A 20,153-nucleotide genomic window follows, 5' to 3' on the forward strand; every position below is an offset into this window, starting at 1 on the left:
CCTTCGTTAGTAAACGTGCATCTATATACAACGCTTCTTTACACTAAATTAGATTACGCATGCTCTATCTGGGACCCAAAAAACTTTCAGCAATTATTGAATCCGTCCGGAATCGTGCACCTCGTTTCATTCTATCGAATCACTCTTGGCATTTCTTATTACTCTAGCAATTCTTTGCTAACAAAGAATGCAACCACTTTTGCGCTTCTATCACTGCCATCATCGACACTGACAGCTGCAAGACTGCCATTCATGAACCCTTTTGTTAAGTGTTTTCTTTACTTGCTATAACTTTTTTTTTTTTACTGTGCAAGCATTTGTTATTTGCCACTCCTACCTGTAATGCCCTTGGAAGTATACTAAATAGATAAATAAAGCGATAGATGGGGCAGCAAAGTGCTGGCATGACTGTGTCACAGGAAGGCGAGCTCATCCTCCAAGTTATCTTACTCATAGATGGTGCGGGCTGTTTAATACTCTGCGCTGTATTGTACGCATTGAGAAGTTGTCTTCGTTCACTGCACATTTGCAATGTATTTCGCTGCAGTTTCTCTAGATTCGTTGCTGAAAGGGGACTCGTACATTTAGTTTCAGGCAAAGTGCCAAGTCAGGCGCTGTTTGTATGCTTATACAGAAGATGACGCACAGTCTGCTCAGATTGGCCTAGTCAGCCAAGTGCAGCACATGATGTCACAGCCTCTGCCCGGCACTACACTCGTCTGCATGAGCCTGCACAAAGTGTAGGTAAAAACATTTCTTTTGCCTATAAATTTATTTATCAGAGTACCCACAGTGACTTTATGGCTTGACAGTGGGGGTGAAAATCAAAGAAAAGGAACAAGGTGACTATTGGCTGTGTTCTAAAATAATTGCACGTCCAAGGCTGAACCAAACGGACACTTGCGATGAGGCCTGAAAGTCCCGCTGTGGTAGTACAGTATACACCACTTATAATGTAACCGTTTATAGTGCAGAACTGGCTACAATATTGCCTTTTCCGTTTACCCTCCCATACGCATACCGCTTACAGTGCAGCCGCGTGAGACAAAATACCGGTTATAATGCGGCTTCTGCAGGAAAATCTCGCCGGAAAAGGTGGCAGCGAGCACGCTTCTCAACAAGGTGCGTGCTCCCGGCCGGCGTATGCATTATTCAATGCAATCAAACTCTCGTTAATTTTTGTGGGGATGCGCGACTCTCACGCGTCTCCTGTGGTCCGGCTTCACTGCGTGGAAGGGCGCTTGAGGCGGTCGTAGTGGTTGCGAGAGATGGCGCGAGTGTCGCGATGCTAACGCCACCGAACGGCAGGGTGACTTGGGAGAAAAAGGTCGAAGGCGCTCTCTCTTGGGTTTGGGATCGGCGGCCAACACGCACGAACGCTTCGCGCGTGCGCCGGCCCGCTTCACGCGACCGTCGCGCGAAGCTAAGAGCAGGACACGGGTATGGACGAACACGGATCGTTCGAGCACGCCACCGTTCGTGTGACTGTACACGTGAACGGTGTACAGCATAGGGCGAATGTATTCGCTCGCTATCGGGTCGGACTTCCTTGATTTGTCGCGTGCCCGTGTGAATGTTCTATTGGTTGTAATTTGGCTAGTGTGCATTAGTGTATGAAAGGTGCAATAAATGCCCTTTTGATTGTTTGCACTACTGTGTTGTCGTTCCTTTGTCCCAACAGCATGTGTGAGACCCCACATTTTGCACCGCAAATGTGCAACGCAAAAGAGCAAGAATGGCGCTAGTGTCCAACCCAAACGAAGCGGCGGAGTCTGCATCGCCACAGCCATCACTTGAAATCGTACGTGGATGACAGCAATGCCGGAAAGCTTCGAGCCTATTTGTGTCTTTAAAGCCTGTATTCTTGCATTTACCGCCGCGCATAACACCACGTTGGCCATGGGCTTTCGTAACTGCGAAGTCGTCATCCACGATCGCGCCGATAGCGGCCGCGGTTTCCTCCGCAACGGTTGCAGCGAAGAGTATAGTTTTTACTCGGTACGCACGTCAGCCGCGTGCCTAAAAAAATGTCACAGTTTCGCCCTAAGGGCGAAGCAATGAATGCGATAGCAACACAGCAATGTCATACGAAGTAAGGTGAGCGGCTTTGGTAGCAATATGAATTGTAATAAACATGAGCTGATTAAGTAAGCAGGTGTGCTGCGGCGTAAGTAGACCGACATGAAGAGAGAGTCGATGACCACGAGAAGGCGCGTGTGAAACGGTGGTGTTGATGAGAAGCGCTTCCCGTGGGCAGCGCGTGCGAAGGGACACACCTGTAGCTCTGCGCTGCCAATCCGGGCAGTATTGCATGTGTAGCGTGCGTTGGAAAATGTGGCCCGACTATTACTAACTGAATGAACAAGCGTGGTGTGAGCGCGCACAAACAAACATGAATAGATCACATTGAATGACTGCAGACAACGACTGTTAAAACGCTGGCAGCAAGCGCATACGCAGCAGCGGCGAAGGTACGTGCGGTCTATCGCTTCAACGTAAACTGAGCGGCGAATGCACGGCGGCACATAAAGGTCAGAGCCATGGGGAGATAAGAGACGGTGCGGGCGAGCGACGAGCGCGGTTGTTGGCACAGTGGAAGTGCCCCCCCCCACTCCCTCCGGCGCTGGCTTCCCGCTTCGTTGCTGGCGCGTGGGAGATTGAGTGCGTTCGCTCTCCGTGATAGTGCGCGTCCCCGCACGCTTCCGCTCGGACATACGGCGCGCGGTGAAGATTTTATCTATACGGAACCTCACGGCGACGACAGAAATCCGGTTGAAGTGTTCATATAATTGGCAATAAAACTGCGTAGTCGTCATCGATGACTGCATAGATAGCGACCGCGGTTTCGACTGCAGTTGTTGCAGCGAATGGTAGGCAATTCGTCCAGACTCGGTGCGTGCGTCGGGCGCGTGCCTTCAGCAACACAAAGTCGCCGTTCATAATCGCGTCGATAGTGGTCACGGTTTTTTCCGCAGCGGTTGCGGCAAACAGTTGTTTCATTTTGACTGGGTGCAAAGCTGTCGAGCTTGAAGAGCACCGGCTACATCGCGACAGTACAAAGCGAGTATACATACTTGGTCTAGATGTTTTGCATACGTGCAGGGCTTGAAAATCGTTGTTTTGGTTATAGTGCGGTACCGCTTATAGTGCAGATATTCGAGACTCCGGCGACTTACGTTATAAGTGGTCTACACTGTAATAGATAAGGAAATCAATTCACCACCAGCATGAACCTTTTGCCATACAGCACTTCTCTGGCTTTCGATCACCTAGTTAATTGTGATTCTTAGGTTCATAACTGTCCAGCAAGTGCTACAAAACTATTTAAGTCGCCTATAACACTGCCTGTGTGGTCATGAGACAATCGAGAGGAAGCAATTCAAATGTTTTTGTAACCACCGGAAATAACACTAACACGGGCAAAATGAAGACTTGACCATACTGCACTGTCATATAGGCAGCATTCTCTGCTACTTACAACATGTGTGTGTTGTACAGGGTGATAAAGCTGACTTGCTAACATTTCAAAGGCCTCTAGCAGGCTTATACCAGAAGGCTCATGGCTATAAGCTATTGCATGGAAAGTGGCGAGAGTACTTGTTGAAAACAAACTTCATTTGGCTCTTTCAACAACACTGACTCCGTGGAATAAATGAATTATTTATTCCCACTGCCTTAAGAAAACTAGCATACGCTGTAAGAAATTTGACATGACAGGTCGTACAAAATGTTTTATATTTTATCATCCCTGATAAGGACTGCATTGGCCTAGTGTCCTATATGTAGTACTGCACAAAACCGCCAGTTACAACAAAAATTTCTGTCAAGAAACTGCTCATACTACATTCTAAAGCCTCTGAAAGGCTTTTTTTACTAAAAAGATATTTTTAATATTGTCAGGTGCCAAAGAGAAAAATTATTTCCCCTATATTAGTAAATTACTCTTGTCAAAAAGCCATTCTTAGCCATGGTAAAGAAAAATAGCATGAGAAAACAAGGGACGAGAAAGAAACACGATACAAGCGCAGTATGGAATACCAGCTCACCCAACATTCAGTCCACTTCAAAAGCAATGTGGCTTGGCAAAGCAAGAAAAGTGACCTTGCAGTTGACGGCATCCTGATTGGTAAAAATCCACTACACTGCATTGTAAGTGCTGAGTTTTGGGAACTTTCACCGAGCCAATGCAGCCCAAATATGAAAATACTGTCCTACATGTATATGTTCCACAAAAAGAAATATCTCCCACGATATTATGAAAGCCGTGGCTGAGGCTAGAGTTCAGTGAAATTTCAGTGCCCCTAACAAGCAAGTTAATCAAGAACAAGACGTAAGACAGCCTTGTTCTAAGCATGATCATTTTTTTATCAAATGTCGTACGCAGGTGTAGTAAGTAAGTTTTAGGGGTACGGCGGCAGCAATGAAATATCAATCACTAATCCAATTCTATTCATCGTGCGGCTTACCGTCGGTCTCATTGCATCCGCGCACTGCCTGCCGAGGCGTCCGGGAGCGCGCGGGAACACAAGCTTCATCAAGTTTCACGTGCCGGAGACAGTGTGTTCCACGCCCTGGGACTCCTTGCCCCATCATGCGACAAGAACCACATCTGACAGTCCGTGTGACGAGCACTCGGTGTCGTTCCGCAGCGCACCTATAAGTAGCCTGCCTTCATGCACCGCGCCCACTGGGCACCAATGAAATCTTTTCATCGTGCAGGCCAGAAGATAATGTGATTACTGTATTCGTTCTAGTGGCCCATTCTTACTGGTGCTGCCATGCCCGTGGCTTTGTTGTGCGTTTACTGACATATTCATATAAAGACTGCTTTTACAAGCAGGGGATATAGAATGCAATCCGGGCCCCGATCTAGAACAAAGTTAACTAGCTCATGAACAACCAATGAACTTCTGTTTGTGCTTTCTATTTCTGCGCCAGCAAGTAGAGCACAGTCTGGCCCAACTTGACAGAGAAACACCGGATATTTTCATACAGCGTTGTAAAACCTGAAAATCAAAACAAAGAACAAGTGCTGTTGCATAAAAAGATTACAACCACCAGAGATTCCACAGTGGTGGGCGACGGTGTTGAAGCGGGTCCTCCAGCATGCGATCCCGCTTCACACTCGGGTGCTGTCGGCAGGCGGTGCCACGTCTTTGCAGCCAATAGCACTTAGTTTACAGACGACACCACCGTGCATACACAGCATGTGCAAAAACTGCTGCATCTATTTAGTGATTAAGTTCCTCCCTCACCATTTCATTTTCTTGACGTGACTGCATTTGCCAATTACTCTTACGAACTTTCTCGGCACTTTTGGCCGTTTTTACGCTCACTTCGTCACCTCTTCAGGCACGACTAGGGGCAGCAATTTCTTGGCACTTTGCATGATACTGCACTAGGCCTACCGTGGCCTAGTGCAGTACTGCACGTCGCACTAATGCTTGCTGGCTGCAATTCCTCCACAACTCTAGCATGACTTGTGCGATTGCACCACCACTGTTTTTGCAAACATTGCGCCTTGGGCGAAGTGGTGCCGCATCTTTCCAGCGTACGTCGCCGCTGGAGACGAGAAGAGCCTCCTGCTGAGAGCCTTGGGACTTGAAGGTCTGGACTTGTACTGAACATTACAAGATGCCCAGACGCAGGAACTCAATCAATCAAATCAGGGCTATTTTTTCCATAAAGAAATGGAAATAAACTCAGCAGGGGGATGCGGAGGATCCCTTAGAGATCCACTTCAAGGCACTGAGCAATGAAGTCCTCGAGGTGTGTAAGCAGATGCCTGGTGAATCTATCACCAACTTGGTGTCGGCATTACACACCATGGCTAGCACTAACTCCACGAACTCGCCAGTGCTGCACCCCACATGCAACGTCGGCAGTTGAGCACCAAGCAGAGCAAATGGCCAAGAAAGAGGAACGCACTGAACTCGACGTGCACGAGTTTTCCAATGCCCAAGTTAAAAGGGTCCACCATCGGCCTGGTGGTACGCACGGTTGCCGCCAACTGTCATCTTCAGCAAAACACAGGCAACATAGCGGGGGCAAAATGGCCCCCATCCCTTTTCCCCACTGGAGTCTGCAAGTAGGCACACCGACCAGAATCGGGTGCATGTTACCAATGAGGATATGGTCAACACTATGCGAGTTTTCCTAGATACCTGGCCTGCAGTCATACTTGTGGGAAATGAGGCCACTGCCAGCACTTTGCCGCTCACCAATGTTTCTCAGAAATACTCAAGAAACCGTTGCATGAGTTCAAGCAACCAATACGGTTACAATTCTAAATGTTGACAAATGCTCCAGCCGTCCTCCGCCACTGAAGATTCCCCTACACATTGGCAAAGTCAACTTGCCAGACTTCGAGCGGTACTTCCCAGGGACCAGACTTGTACAATCACACATCGCCCTTCAGAACTACTCCAAGCAATGCATCCCCAATGTCAGCATCAGGTACAACACTACCGCTGCTCCTGTCAAACATTGTGACAGATTGGCCCTTGGTTTGGATGCTATTCAAAGTCTCCACATCAACATTCATTCAAGTACCACAACTAACGCTCCTTCTGAATGTCAGTGAAGGGGTACATGCACGAGGTGAAACATCCTCCTGGCATGCAAGCCAAGCTTCGACGAACTCTGCCGTGTCATCGTACAATAGTCAGCTTCTGATCTCCGCTTGTTGTGGTAAAGAAAAAGAATGGTTCCCCGAGACTTTGCGTCGTGGTGGATGGTTTTCCCTTGCCGCACATCGAAGACCAGCAACTTACAGGCGCTGTTTACTTTTGAAAGCTAGATCTTGGATCAGCACATCGTCAGGTTGAATTGTCAGAATCAAGCAGGGACTCATGTAACTTTTGTAACTCATAATGGCTTGTTCAGATTCCATAGAGTCTGCTTTGGGCTTGCATCATCCCCTGCTGTTTTCCAGAAAATGATGAAAGATATTTTTAAGGGTTGCTCTGGAGTGCTATGCTACCTTGATGACATTTTGGTCTGGGGTCAAATGCGTGAAGAACATGATGCAAATTGCAAGTTGTGTTAACTCGTATCAGCAACTCGGGTATGAAACTCGATGACAAGTGTGTCTTTGCTGTTAATGAAATACAGTTTTTGGGTCACAATGTCAGTGCCAGAGGCTTGTTGCCTCTTGAGTCTAAAGCAAATGCTATGATCAATGCTCCTACTGATTGTAAGTCGTTGTAATCATTTCTGGGCCTCGCTGGCTATTACTCCAAGTTCATTCCACATTATACAGACGTTGCGTAAAGGCCAAACATTTCATTGGTCTCAAGAAGCCAATTCGAGCTTCAATTACATTAAAAAAGTAGGAACCCAGTCATGCTGATGCTTCCAACATAGGGTTGTTTCAACAACGCAAAGGTGACCAATTGTGTTTACTTCGAGAACCTTGTCTCCTTGCTAGAAGTGGCATGTATACTGGTGGGGTCGACAGTTTACGTTGCGCGCATTGATCATCAGCCACATTAACTCTGCTGGATCGACGCCCATTACACATTTCCCGCTGGTATACTAGAGCGTACAGTACAGCATCATAGCAGATGGTCTTTCTCGACTGACCTCGTCTCTCTTGTCACTCCATGCATTAGCAAGGCTGACCTACAAGCAGCTACAGCTGAAGATACTACTTTGCAACAGGTTCTACAATTCACTGCCAATGGCTGGCCTGAAACGAAATCTCTTCCACAACTTGAGCATAATCGCCAGCCTTGCTCTGGAATTTACATTACTGGTTTATAACCAAAGCCTTATGTGCCGTCCCAAGTTGCGGATGCCATGAAAACTAGAGTATTCTATAGGCAATAAAGCGGTATGTAGATCGTAAGTGTGGAGCAATACCTCCCAAAATAAAAGTGGGCCTCAGAGTAAAAATATACCAGGGAAACAAAATAAATGTGCAGGGGTCCCTATACAATCCATATTCAAATTGAATCTCATTTCTTCCGGCTGACTGATCGAAATGCGTGGAACGCATCCAAGTTAGTTATCGTAAATGTGGAGCAGAACGCTCAACAGGATTATCCCATTAACTCTCCTTCTTATGCAGCCTTTGTATGTCTTCGTCTCCTTTCGAGGGGAGGAAAGCCAACATTCCTTGAGCAGGGTTCAGGCACCTACTCAACGAATGGCTCGGCACAATGCATCGTTTTCAATCATGCCTGATGAACATTTATCCGAACCATCATGCTCCACCACGTGAGATGGGGACTACACAGTCGATAAGAATAGGGTCCATTTGTAAGAAGTCAGGTGCAGAAATAACAGGAACGGTTATTGGTGGAACATGTGAAAAAGATGATGAAAATGTGTCATTAAATAGGATAAAGCACTGTTTATTGGAGACAAAGAATCCTCAATTGTTCTTCAAGCGAACTTCATCAGATTCGTGCATGCTGATAAGATTCCAAAATTTGCGTGGATTTGAAGTAAGTAAAGAAGGAAGGGTTGAATGAAAATAATTGTGTTTAGCACCGATGAGAGCATGTTTACATTCCGCAGCGGTAGATTGATAAGCCAACCTTGCTTGGCCAGTTTGTTGCAGCAGCGGAACATGCACTTTTTGTTGTTTAGTAGGCGTATTAAAGATAGGTTGAACCACGGCGAACGTCTCTTGATAGAAATTCTTCGCAGCGAATATATTTATCGATGAGTGCTTTGACTTGCGTTTGAAATAACTGCCAGTTCTCATGCACTGTGCATTCTGAGAACTGCGAAAAGAACTCATCAACAAACTTTTCCAAAGTGGTATTAATAGCTTGAAAGTCTGCTCTCCCGTAATCACGGATTATTTTCGAATGTTACGATGTGCGGCGCGAGCGCGATGGCGATCACCTAGACCTGGCAGTAGGGTTAGGGAAGAGACACAATCTGGATAGTTGGTGAGCATAAGGTCGAGCACATTTGCACATGAAGGGGTAACTCAAATTGGTTCGTGTAATGAGCTTGGAAAGATTAAATGTAGAACAGAGGTCAATGAAAGCTATACACTCGGATGAATTAGTAGTTACAATAGGGTTGGAATCGTTCCACTGAATACCTGGAAAATTGAAATCACCCATAAGAAAAATTGGCGCTTTCGGGTGTCGAGACATAACTTTGTTCAGACAATCGTAGAGTTCATCACAGAACATGATGACCTACGATTATCAAAATACAGTAGTACCCCGCTGTTACGTTCCCGGGTGCTGCATTTTCCCAGCTGTTACGTCGTTTTTGGTCGGTCCCGGCACAGCTCCCATAGAACCCAATGCATTGGTAACCCCGCTGTTGCGTCGCAACTGTAGGACTGTTCCCGCATCATACGTTGCGAACTGCCACCCCGCGCGGGCCCGAGCAGCCATTTTGAGCAGCCGCCCAAAGTGCCGGGGGCGACGCCTATTTTAGATTTCCGCCAGCAAAAGCGTGGCCCTTGTGATCCGTATTTGCTATCTAAAGGTGGCGATGTGCTGTGGCCCTCAAATTTGTTTTGGCGCATGGATATTCCGTGTAAAGTCTAAGGGCGATAACACCGTCGCCGCGTGCTGTATGTGCGAGTGAAAGCGTGCAAGGGGAGCCGACGACTGTGTCTAAATCTTGCGCGCGCAAGAAAGAAAACCAGGGAGGGAGCACGCCTTCTTCCGTTGCGCTCGAGGCACTGGCGAGGGGGAGGGATAGCGAGCGGCATTGCACTCTAGCATCAACTGCGCGGCGGCGCGCGGGCCGTATCTTGAAAGCGATCTGTGTTGGGGGCAGAGTCTAGGCAGTATAGGTGCGTCAGCAGCTCATAGCTTTGTGCGTGCTGTGTGTTCTCAGCGCTCAGTTTGCGTTGAAGTGATAGACAACAGCACGAAGGTCACTTCGCTCGCTGCTGCAGTGGTGCTTAAATTCTTCACGCCAGCGTTTGACAGTACGTGTCCGCGCTCGAGTGTGACGTGTTCATGTTTGCCTGTGAGCGCTGACACCATGCTTGCTATTATAGTTAATATGCGAATGTTTACGAGTTTATACGGACGATAAAACTACTATAATTACACTGTATAGCTGTCTACTAATTTGCTATCGCAATCGATGCTTCGGCTTTCGGGCGAAACTACGACTTTTTTTTCACACGTAAGAATTAAAATAATATTGTGCGCAGTTCAACAACCCCCCCCCTCCCTACTCTCATCTTTCAATTTTTCTTATTTCTCAGCTCTTGCGTTTCCCGGCTCTTACGTTTTTTTTTTTTTGTTTTTTTGTTTTTTTTACGGTCCTGTGAAAAACGTATCAGCAGGGTTCTACTGCATATTCCTCGAATATATTTTGATAATTTTTACAATACTCCTTGCAATATTATATGTCCTTAATTTATAATCCAGTGTTCCAGGGATGAGCTACACAAGAACAAGGTGAGAGTAGGAGCCAACAAGTGGACTTGTCTTATTCAAGGCGACATACGCTCTCCTCAGCACAGTAGGTAGCGTTCTTCCGTACCAATATATAAGCACGAGCTCAATGTGCAGTGCCGCGCCTCTCGTTTCTTTTTAGAGAGAGACATGACGTGATGTCACAGGGTCAAAGGGTTTTAAAGTGTATCAACGTAACCAATCCCTGTGACGTCACTTGCTGCATCAGGCCACATCCAGCAAGGCGGCCTTTAGAGCGTCGCCCACTACCAACAAAGCACAGCTTGCCTGTGGGATGAGGATGATGGCACCGCCGTCCAGGGCCTCTTCGGCATACGCCATGGCCTCCAGAGCATCTGCCATGCTCACAGCCGCCACCTGCAAGTCGCCTCTGTTTCAACAATGACCCAACACAAATGCTCTTTTCCCAACAATGACTCAACACCACACTTTTCAAAATCTATGACTGGATGGCACCTCGTTGGTCGGGACGCAGATTCATACGAGAAAGACGGTTAACCAAAATGGTGTTGTCTAAGGGGTGAGACGTCTTTCAAATACAAATTAAAACTATTTATCGTGTTCAATTATAACACGTGCATATTTTCATTCTTTAATTAAGATGTTGCTGCATGGTCATATTGTTCTCATTTATCTTTGCTTAAGGTTACTTTGACAGTATATGTTTGGCTGCTTGGGTACATCACAGTCGACAGTACTCTGCAAATAGAAAGTGGGGCTCATGAACTGCAATGCAACGAGCCCTGTTAGTATCACAAAATTGTGTTGGCTGCACAGACAAGCAGCAACACATGTGCCTAGCCTTGTGCACAATCATATCTTTTGCACAATGATTATCATAAACTGCAGTTTGCCTATTTAGCAAATGTTCAATCAACACTACGGTTTTTTTTTTTTTTTTTTGCTTGTTTAGCAGAAAAACTTCACTTTTAGCAGATTTGCATCAATACTCAAGTATATTATCTCGCTTTGCTGATTCACAGAAACATTTAGCCAGCAGTAAAACTACTAAATGAAGTTTTGCATTACAGAACATAAAATAAAAACGAGGTAAACTATTATTGGCATTCACAAGGAGAACACACGAGCTCACTGTGTTTAGGGCCTCCTTTGTTGCTGCGCCATGCCGCTGGTGAACTAAACCTGGTGACAAACTTTCTATGGCAGCACGGCCAAGGCTACGGAGCCAAAGCCCGTACGCGCTGCCACAGAAAGTTGTACCTGCCAGCTATACATAACAAACATTCACTTCCAACTGGCCAGAAAATGTTCTTGCAGACAATAATTTTGGCACTAGAGACTTAAAGCCTGCAAAAAACAAGTCTCCTTGAGGTAACTACTTACCACAGGCTAAGCCAATAAATTATTTTTCGCTCTGCACAATGACAACACCAGCTGGTGTCAAACAATTTCCCGTTCTGCAATGACACTGTAAACCTAAACAAGAGGTCATCTTGACATTGTACCACTGGCACAAGAAAAGGCCCCCCTTTTGACAAGTGCCAGTTGCAAATTCAATTTTGGAATGCATTTTTTTATCTAAATGAAACAGTGTCTTTCATATTGCTCCTACATCTTTTTTAGGCATCTCTGCAGGTAGCCAAGCATCAATTGTTGTGTGGCCCAGAGCAGAGCACTAAGTGGCATAAGCTTAACTTAAAAAAAAGAAAAGCTACCAGCAAAGTGTAAAATGTAAGAAACATAAACCTGAGGTGAGCGCAGTAATGAGAAACAATTAAAATACATACAGGCTAGTCAAGAACATGGCAGCCTTTGTAGTCTACACACTGCTACACGATTCAGCTTGCAACTTCCGAGGCGAGATTTGCAAGAAATTTTGCAGTACACAAACATTTTTAGAAATATGCGGCTCTGGCTAAACAATTATGTGGATGGCAAAGCAGAACTACATTTGGCTTGTACCAGCTTAATTGGTGCAGGAGTGCCCTTCTTTCAGCAACATCGCTTAGTGACATTTCTGAACAGTTATTTTTGCAATTGACTTCAAGCCACTTGCGATAGCACTCGTCTTATCATTCTGGATTCTACTGCATCCTGGTCAAGACATGCAACTAGAGAGCTAAAGAGAATCAATGATTACTTCTAGGTTCAAGCCATTTTCAATATCAGGCACTTCTTCACATCCTGCTTCCAACAAATAATTAGTGGGAACTGTCTATCAATGGGGGCAAAAAATGTGGCTTATGGTGAAAAGCCAAGAGGCACCGCACACAATGAATGAGGATGATTCGTGAATTAAGGACAGCAAGAGAATGGACCAAACAGGTGCAGCACTGGCTGGCAACGTTGCAAGACCTAGCGTCGTGCCAAGCCATTCTCAATGATTTTGCTCCACAAATGTGTTATGATGCACATGTGTACCCTTTGTGAGTTTTTGTTTTGCACCCCTTTCTTATCTTGCAGGCCCCATTTAAAGCTTCTGATCACTTTCACTGTAGCACCTTTTGGATCAATACTTGCTAGCTCTGTGCGAGACTTGCTTAGGGCAAGTAGTAATGCCCTTGAATAGCCAAAGCAATGCTGCAACTCCTGTGAAAATGAGACAGCAAAGCCTTTCCACAAAGGCTGTCCACATACGACATCACTTTTGTTCTTGTCTAGAAGAGTTTGGGCACACTGGTAAGGAATGAACAGGCACACACAAAATGCACTCGAAAAAGCTTTTAACTAAAACTACACACCAGTAGAAACTCGGTTCACAGCATGGGGGCAGAGCATGCTCTCCCCGACATCTCTATGCAGATGCTGAACCAGCAAGGCCACTCCTGAATGTTCGCCCAGTGCAGATCCCCTTTATTCAAGCAGTTTCCAGTTGCACATGGTTATTCCAAGCTACAAAGTATTGAGGCAATTGACTGGCAAGCATGTCTGTTAAATTCCCCATGCACAAAGGTTAGGAAGAAATTATGGGCACTTTGGGATATGGAGCCTTAAAACACCTTTTTAGAAACCCTAGCCACACTACAAAGTATTGAGGCAATTGACTGGCAAGCATGTCTGTTAAATTCCCCATGCACAAAGGTTAGGAAGAAATTATGGGCACTTTGGGATATGGAGCCTTAAAACACCTTTTTAGAAACCCTAGCCACACACCAGAAAGAGCTTTTGAAGGAATACATGAATCGGAAATTTTTTGAAAAGATCCTAATACGAACGGATACGTTTTGCTGCGACATGCAGCGAGCGTTTCCGGCAGCTAGCTGCGTAGCTTTAAAGAAAGGAACTAGAAACGGGCGCCTCCCGGCCAGAAGGTAGGCAGTGAACTACAGTGGTGTGCGACGTCAATGCTCTTCATCAATATTGTTCGGACCGCGAGGGTACCGCAACGTTAACAATGCTGTCACACAGCCATCGGTTTATTGCGCAGGAGCACACGCCTTTCAATGTGCGCCTTTAGTTAAGAGCAACGGAAGGCCTAAGCCTGGCGACGGGCATGCACGTGATCCCAAACGCCACCGGTCGGACCACGGATGGCATTCGGTAAAAAAAATCGCGGATGTACCAAACACAATCCACCAGCATTTCGCTCAGCAAGATTTAGTTGAGCCACCCAGCGCCAGGTCGCAGAAAGCGCAAGGGCTCAGACGCCAACATTTCTCGGCCGGTCGACAGGTGTCGCTCGCGAACCCGCAGTCTTTTGCCACGCTCGGGCCGTGCACGGCGAGGCGATTGCGGCCGGCGCGCGCGACAACAGCAAGTGTTGCTACCCGGGCCGGCCCGGTGCAGCAGGTATTGCCACGTCCAACAAAACACCGTCAACGCAACGTGGGCGCGCGTCGACGACCGTGGAAAAGTGATTGACTGCCTTCGACAAGCGGCGCAAGTAACTAAAACATGGCTGACACCGTCTTGCCGTTCAAAACGCAAGCACCGCACACTTGGCCCCGCTGTTGCAGTCATTCGATGGCGAAAAAGACCACGTACATTGATCACTGACGACAGCGGTCACTAAGGTACAGAAATGTCTTGCTGTTGTAAAGCGTAAAAAGTTTTCCAAGCAGTGCAGCCATCTTTCCCCCCTTCTCCAGTCGCATAGCGCACAATCGTCTTGTGCTTTATGCTTGAAATTTGGTAGGAACCGACGAAATATACAACCTAACGACAGTAGTCAGAAACTGCCAGCATTTTGAACGCGTACGTACATTTTATCCGTACTATCCATGGCTTGTAGTGACGGCACCAAGAACTATCCCGCGTCCTCCAGAGATGTCGCACTGCTCCGCGCTTGGGGGCGAGCTCGTTGCAAAAGTGGCCGTCAGGTAGCGTGGCATTAGTTGCACGGGCAGGGTCACCTGGCGACAATGATTGGCACCAATCGGTACTTATTTTGCAAACCGGCGAAAGTTATTCGCCGTAAGTGCCGGTGGCAGAGCGGAACGTTAACCCCCGCAGTTACCTATGCATACCCAATGCTGATTAGCTGGCACGCCGCATAAAGGTGGCAAGGACCGTTTTTATTGAGCAGCTGAGGCCTCGATTATGCGCCCCTGTTCCGCATTCAATGTTCTCTCGCAGCTTCGCCCACTTGAGTTTCACATGTCTGGCGATCCCTCAAAAGACCGTCTCGTGGCGTTTTAGCGTGTCGTACAAGAATCCCTCACGTGACCTGATCCTAGGCACGCGATCATTTAGGGACTTTTGAGCACGACCTACTCAAATACTGACCTGCTTAGCTGGCGGCTCCATAGGGAGCCGCCTGCGCCGGTTCTCGTTCGACACTTTGCCGCTATGGGGGCGCTCGAGTTACCCCTCCCGAGCGCGTATTTACAATGGCCGGCGCTGGTGACACGCGCGTGGCACCAGCGAAGTCCTAAGAAACTCGCATAGACGGTGGCGCCAGTTTACCATCTAGGATGTTACAGTGAGAAACTCTATGGTTTGGACGAATGCAGCCCTTGCAAGCGTGGCTGTATGGATGAGTGTGCAGTGTACTAGAAGAGTTGTAGTGCGCTCACAACGCGGCAGAGCTTGACGCACTTCGTGTCGCCGCCGACAGACGGCGCGGTTCGCAGCGTCACCTGAAACTTTCCTACGCGTCGCGGTAAAACAGCTATGGCGTGTTGCTGTTTTCATCGTATAAAAGTAAAATGCACGACGTGCAGCGCACGAAAGTTCTTTTGGTGCACCTTCGCAGTGTGCAGTGAAATAAATTACTATTGTTGCGGCTAATCTACAGAGGGTTGGCGATGTTTTGAGCCGGAGACACGGATGAACTATAGCCTTGCTATGCATGCTGTTCTGTTAAAGGCTTGATACGGCCGCTGCAGTCACGGTAGCAAGAGACACTCGAATTTTTTCTGCAGCTGATCGATAAAATGGTCAGTGTGGTTTCCCCACAACTACCGTGCATCCGCGTTCCCAGCACCACCGCGCCGAATTTAACCACAACTTCGTTTTTTTTCCGCAGGTAAGGCGTGCAGCGCCTTAGACATTTTCACGTTGCTCCATCTATTCACGAAATTGAATATTTAGGTATCAAGCCCGTTTCACATGGTGCGAATTTGCAGTGCGTCTTTCGCAGCTGCGATTTCCGCAGCTGCGTTTTTCGCATACTCGTTAAGCATTCTGACTGGCGATAACGTATGAGTGAGCCGCCTCCTATTGGTCGTCTGTTTCCACCGCTACAGTGGCTACCAACGCATCTGCGTTTTTCGCAGAGAAGTTCAGCACGCCGAACATCCAAAAAACGCACGCACGAAGGGTCCGGCGGCCTATTTTCCGCAGCTGCTAATTCGCACGTGCAAATTCGCAGACAAAATCGCACCATGTGAAACGGGCTTCACTGCTGCACAATTTAAGGTGGTTAGCTGGTTATTTAGGTATTACATCTTTCGTAACGTTAATGCGACATGAAATCGAAAGGATGAAAATGCCAGGTTACATTTATGCAATAACAATGCTTATTTACAACGAAATAAAGAATGATCCCGGAAGCGCCGGGAGCAGCCGGTGAAAACTCCGAACAGCTAATGTCTAGAGCGCTTAGGATTTTCTTCGCGGGTGCTTCGTCCCTTTCACACCTTTTCCTTTTGTTCCTGGGCTTCGGTGTCGTCTTCGTCAGGTACTGCGGTAAATTCGGAAGAATCGTGGAAACAGCGTTTTCTGATAGCAGTGGCAATTGTCACGAGGAAGGCACACCTCTTTGCATTCTATAAGGTGCACAAGAACCTAATTATGAATCGCGGTTCGAAGTGTAACTCACAGACCCGCAAGATTCCTTCAGTGTCTTATCTGCACGGTTGAGGTTCCTCTCCCATTCCTTTCGCCGTTCTTCATCACGTGGAACGCTGAGCAAAGACGCCTTTGGTGCATCTTTCACACGACTGTAGCCAGTTCTGCACTTGGGTGCAATGCAGTATTTTCGACGGCGGCTAGCCATTCTTAGTCACTCAGAGTGCACATTGAGTAAAGCGTCAAGAACAAAGCAAGCACAGAGGATACTGCTGAAAACGCCGGTGGAACTTGCAGTCGAGAGCCGACAACGTCGATATTAAGTGGTTAATTTTCATAAAGGGAACGTTGGCGCTATATTCTGCAGCCCTTGAGGGAGAACGGTCAACGTCGCGATCCAACAGACCGTACTCCATACAAAGCGAGGGAAGTTTTCAGGAGAAACTGGCGGCAGCGCCTCTGGCGGGCGCCGGAGCAGTCGACGCTGAGTGCGCCGCGGTGACGCGGCGCAGGGATACGGCAGTGAGCACACTGCCCCTATTCTAGTACACTGTACTTTAAGGTACGTCCACACTAGCGACAAAAACGCGCGCGACACGCCGCGCGATGCTGTCGCGCGCGGCAAGATTCACGAAAAGCGGCAGCAACGCGCGGCAAACGCTCGAATGGGTGCGAGACCCATTTTTTTTTTTGCGGCAGCCGCAAAACGAGCACCAATCAGAAGCGAGCTGCGCAGTTGAGGCGCCACCTGTCGCACAAGCAAAGAATCATAATGCATGGGCTCTGAGATCGAACAGTGACACGCACGCCGTAAAATCTCAGAGGCCATGTCCAGTCAAGGGGGCTGTTTTTGTTAATCCTTCCCACGCCGCCACCGAGACATCGACGAAGAATTCGCCTCGCAATGGAGGCGTTTTTTGGAAACCGTTCGCGGATATGCGTGCCTCTATGTCAAATCGAACGTCGATTTTAAGGACAAGGAGCTGTGTGCCAACCGCTGGCACATGCGGGAAAGCAGAGTGTGCGCCTGGCTCTCAGTGTCCCTGTACCGCCATATGGGGCGCACCCAAAACTTTCTCGTCCGCTTTCTGGCACGTCGACGTTGCACAAGTAAAGAACAAATCAGTATTACAGTGTTCACAGTCACCAGTAGCTCCGCGTCCGTATCCGACATGGCTGAGCGTGACCAGCAGTGGCGCAAAGAAACACAGACACTTCCAATGGAACACGAAACCGGCAGAACGGAGAGCGCGTTGTCACGAGAAGTATCGAATGGAACGAGACAACGCGGCACTCTATGCGCCATTGCCGCGTGCCGCAAAACGCGAGTGTGGACTTGCCCGCGCGAGTCTGCCGCGCGGGCGCTTGCCGCGTGCGGCGTGTCGCGCGCGTTTTTGTCGCTAGTGTGGACGTACCTTTACCGTGGATGCTTTGTCCGTCTTGCGGCGTCCCCTCCCCCTCTCCTACGCTCCCCCCTTTCTCTCCTCTAGGAATCCTCTACTGTACGGAGTGGCGCCCGCGGCCTACACCCCCCACAGCGCATGCGCGTCCCCTCCCCCTCTGTCTCCTCTCCTACGCCCCCCCCCCCCTTTCTCTCCTCTAGGAATCCGGAGGCGCGCACGACAGGTGGTGCGACAGCTACATACTCCGCTGGGGGCGCCACGATAGTTCCGCGGTATGAAAATGACGGAGCGCGCGCGCGCCTCATTCTCTCTCCTGTGCAGCGCCGCGATGAGCGCTCGGGCCGCAGCCGCGAAACCATCTCCCGCTCAAGCTAACCATCTCCCCGCTGCTTCGCATCCACACATGGTTCCCTTAGCGGGAGATGGAGTAATTTTTTTTCAACCTCCTTGCCACATCTCCGCTGTTTCGACAGTTTTCACCTCGTGGCACCTGCTCTGGACGCCGCTCGTGCTTCGTAGCCGAGGAAGAACGCTAGCGTCTGGCGCGCGAGCTGACAGGCTCCACATTGGCTCCGGCTACTCTAAATTGCAGCGGCTACAATTTCCCTGCTAGAGTGACGTAAACGGACTCTCCGAACGTCCAAAGCCACCAGGACTACGGAGTGCCAGCAGAATCAGCAAGTCACCCCCGCCCCCCCCCCCCTTTTTTTTTGCAAGAGCAAAATACTAACGGGCCAAGGCGACGCTGCGCTAACCCTAACGCAGGCAGGGCTGCGGCCTCGCGACCCCGTGACCCGGGCTGTCTGCGCGAGAGACTCTCTACGCAAGCGTTCGTTATGGAGGTGACGGTGGAGAGAGAAGATAATCCCCCGCAAGAAATTCGAGCCGCCCGAATGGATCCAGGCACACAAGAGCCTGAAGAAAACGAAAGATCAGACTCGCAACAGGGCAGCGTTTGCAAGATATATACGACGACTACAAGATAATCATTCGCCCACGCGACGGCCTCAACCTCCGATCGTGGTGCGCGGCGCAGATCTCGGACAGCGTCCGCAAGGCCCTCAACGCATCGGACACGATTCAGCTTTACTCACAAAACACTATCTTGGTCAGCACCCAGATGAGGGAAGAGCCGCAGCGTATGCCGGCATCGCGGCCATCTCACTCAGCGAAACCCAATACTAGGTGCGTCCATACGTTACCACGCCCAACACTGTCAAAACTATTGCCCGTGGCCATGCGCAGCCTGGATCAAAACGACCCGCAGGTCCTCTATGCACGGCGACTGGGCAACACCTCGGCCATTATCGTGCTCTTCCAGGGAACAGCTGTTCCCCATTACATCAAGTACAGGAGCACTATCATTAGGTGAGTACTCTATAAAAGGAAAATCGAAGTGTGCCGCACATGTCTACGCACGGGCCACCGGAAGGATGTATGTCCTACACCAAATGTGAAGAAGTGTCACAAGTGTACTGGAAAGCGAAATGTGCAGTGTGCGGAGGCCCGCACGAAATGCGCTCCAACGACTGCAGGAGGTAGCAGCGGGAGCGGCTAAATCCCCACCAGAACACACCAGTGTTGCCAGATCTCGTCTTGTGCGGTTCCCTAGATTTGCGAGGCGGAGATGTCCCTAGTGAAGTCACGCGACTGCGTGCCGCGCTCGCCTTCTTATCGCCTCCCCCTCCTCGTACGTGCGTGCGCCAGATTTCAACGTGTGCACGCAGGAGATGAACGTAGGCGCAAGGTTTACACTTGCAGCTTATTCTGAAGAGAAATGAAACTATATTGCATTTATTTAGGAGAAATCTAAGTTAGCACGTGTTACGACAGGATAGGTGAGCCTCAGCTAGGCGACTGGCCACGGCCGTCTGGTGTTGAGCGATCGGGCAGTGACGAGACGCTCTCTCGACTCGTTCTTGACGCCTTTTGTGCCCCCCCCCCCCCCCCTTCTTAAAATTATTTTCTGTTACGTCAGTCACTGTCGCACTCTTCAACATTCCCCTGATTTTTCAACGGCGTGGCGGCGCCTAGCATTCCTATATTTGTTTCTGCATAGACTTCAAAGCCATTCACCTACCTGCCCTCCCACCTGTTTGTTGTGGCGGTTTCTTAGCTTCCCTGGCCCAGCCCACCCGTCCTTGACATA

General features: G+C 48.7%; 1 protein-coding gene across 1 annotated transcript in view; it reads right to left on the reverse strand.

The window, feature by feature from the left end:
• The window catches only part of LOC125945147 (uncharacterized), a 414,471-nt gene extending 399,675 nt beyond the window's left edge, over nt 1-14,796 (reverse strand). Inside the window, exons 1-2 of the mRNA XM_049666722.1 lie at nt 14,573-14,796; nt 10,677-10,766 (exon numbers count right to left, since the gene is read on the reverse strand). Of these exons, the coding sequence (XP_049522679.1) occupies nt 10,677-10,751 (75 nt within the window). The 5' untranslated portion in view covers nt 10,752-10,766; nt 14,573-14,796. The remainder of the gene's footprint in view (nt 1-10,676; nt 10,767-14,572) is intronic.
• Nucleotides 14,797-20,153: the final 5,357 nt, after the last annotated feature.

This window comes from Dermacentor silvarum, chromosome 4 (genome assembly GCF_013339745.2).
Source record: "Dermacentor silvarum isolate Dsil-2018 chromosome 4, BIME_Dsil_1.4, whole genome shotgun sequence".
In the NCBI taxonomy this organism is placed as follows: Eukaryota; Metazoa; Arthropoda; class Arachnida; order Ixodida; family Ixodidae; genus Dermacentor; species Dermacentor silvarum.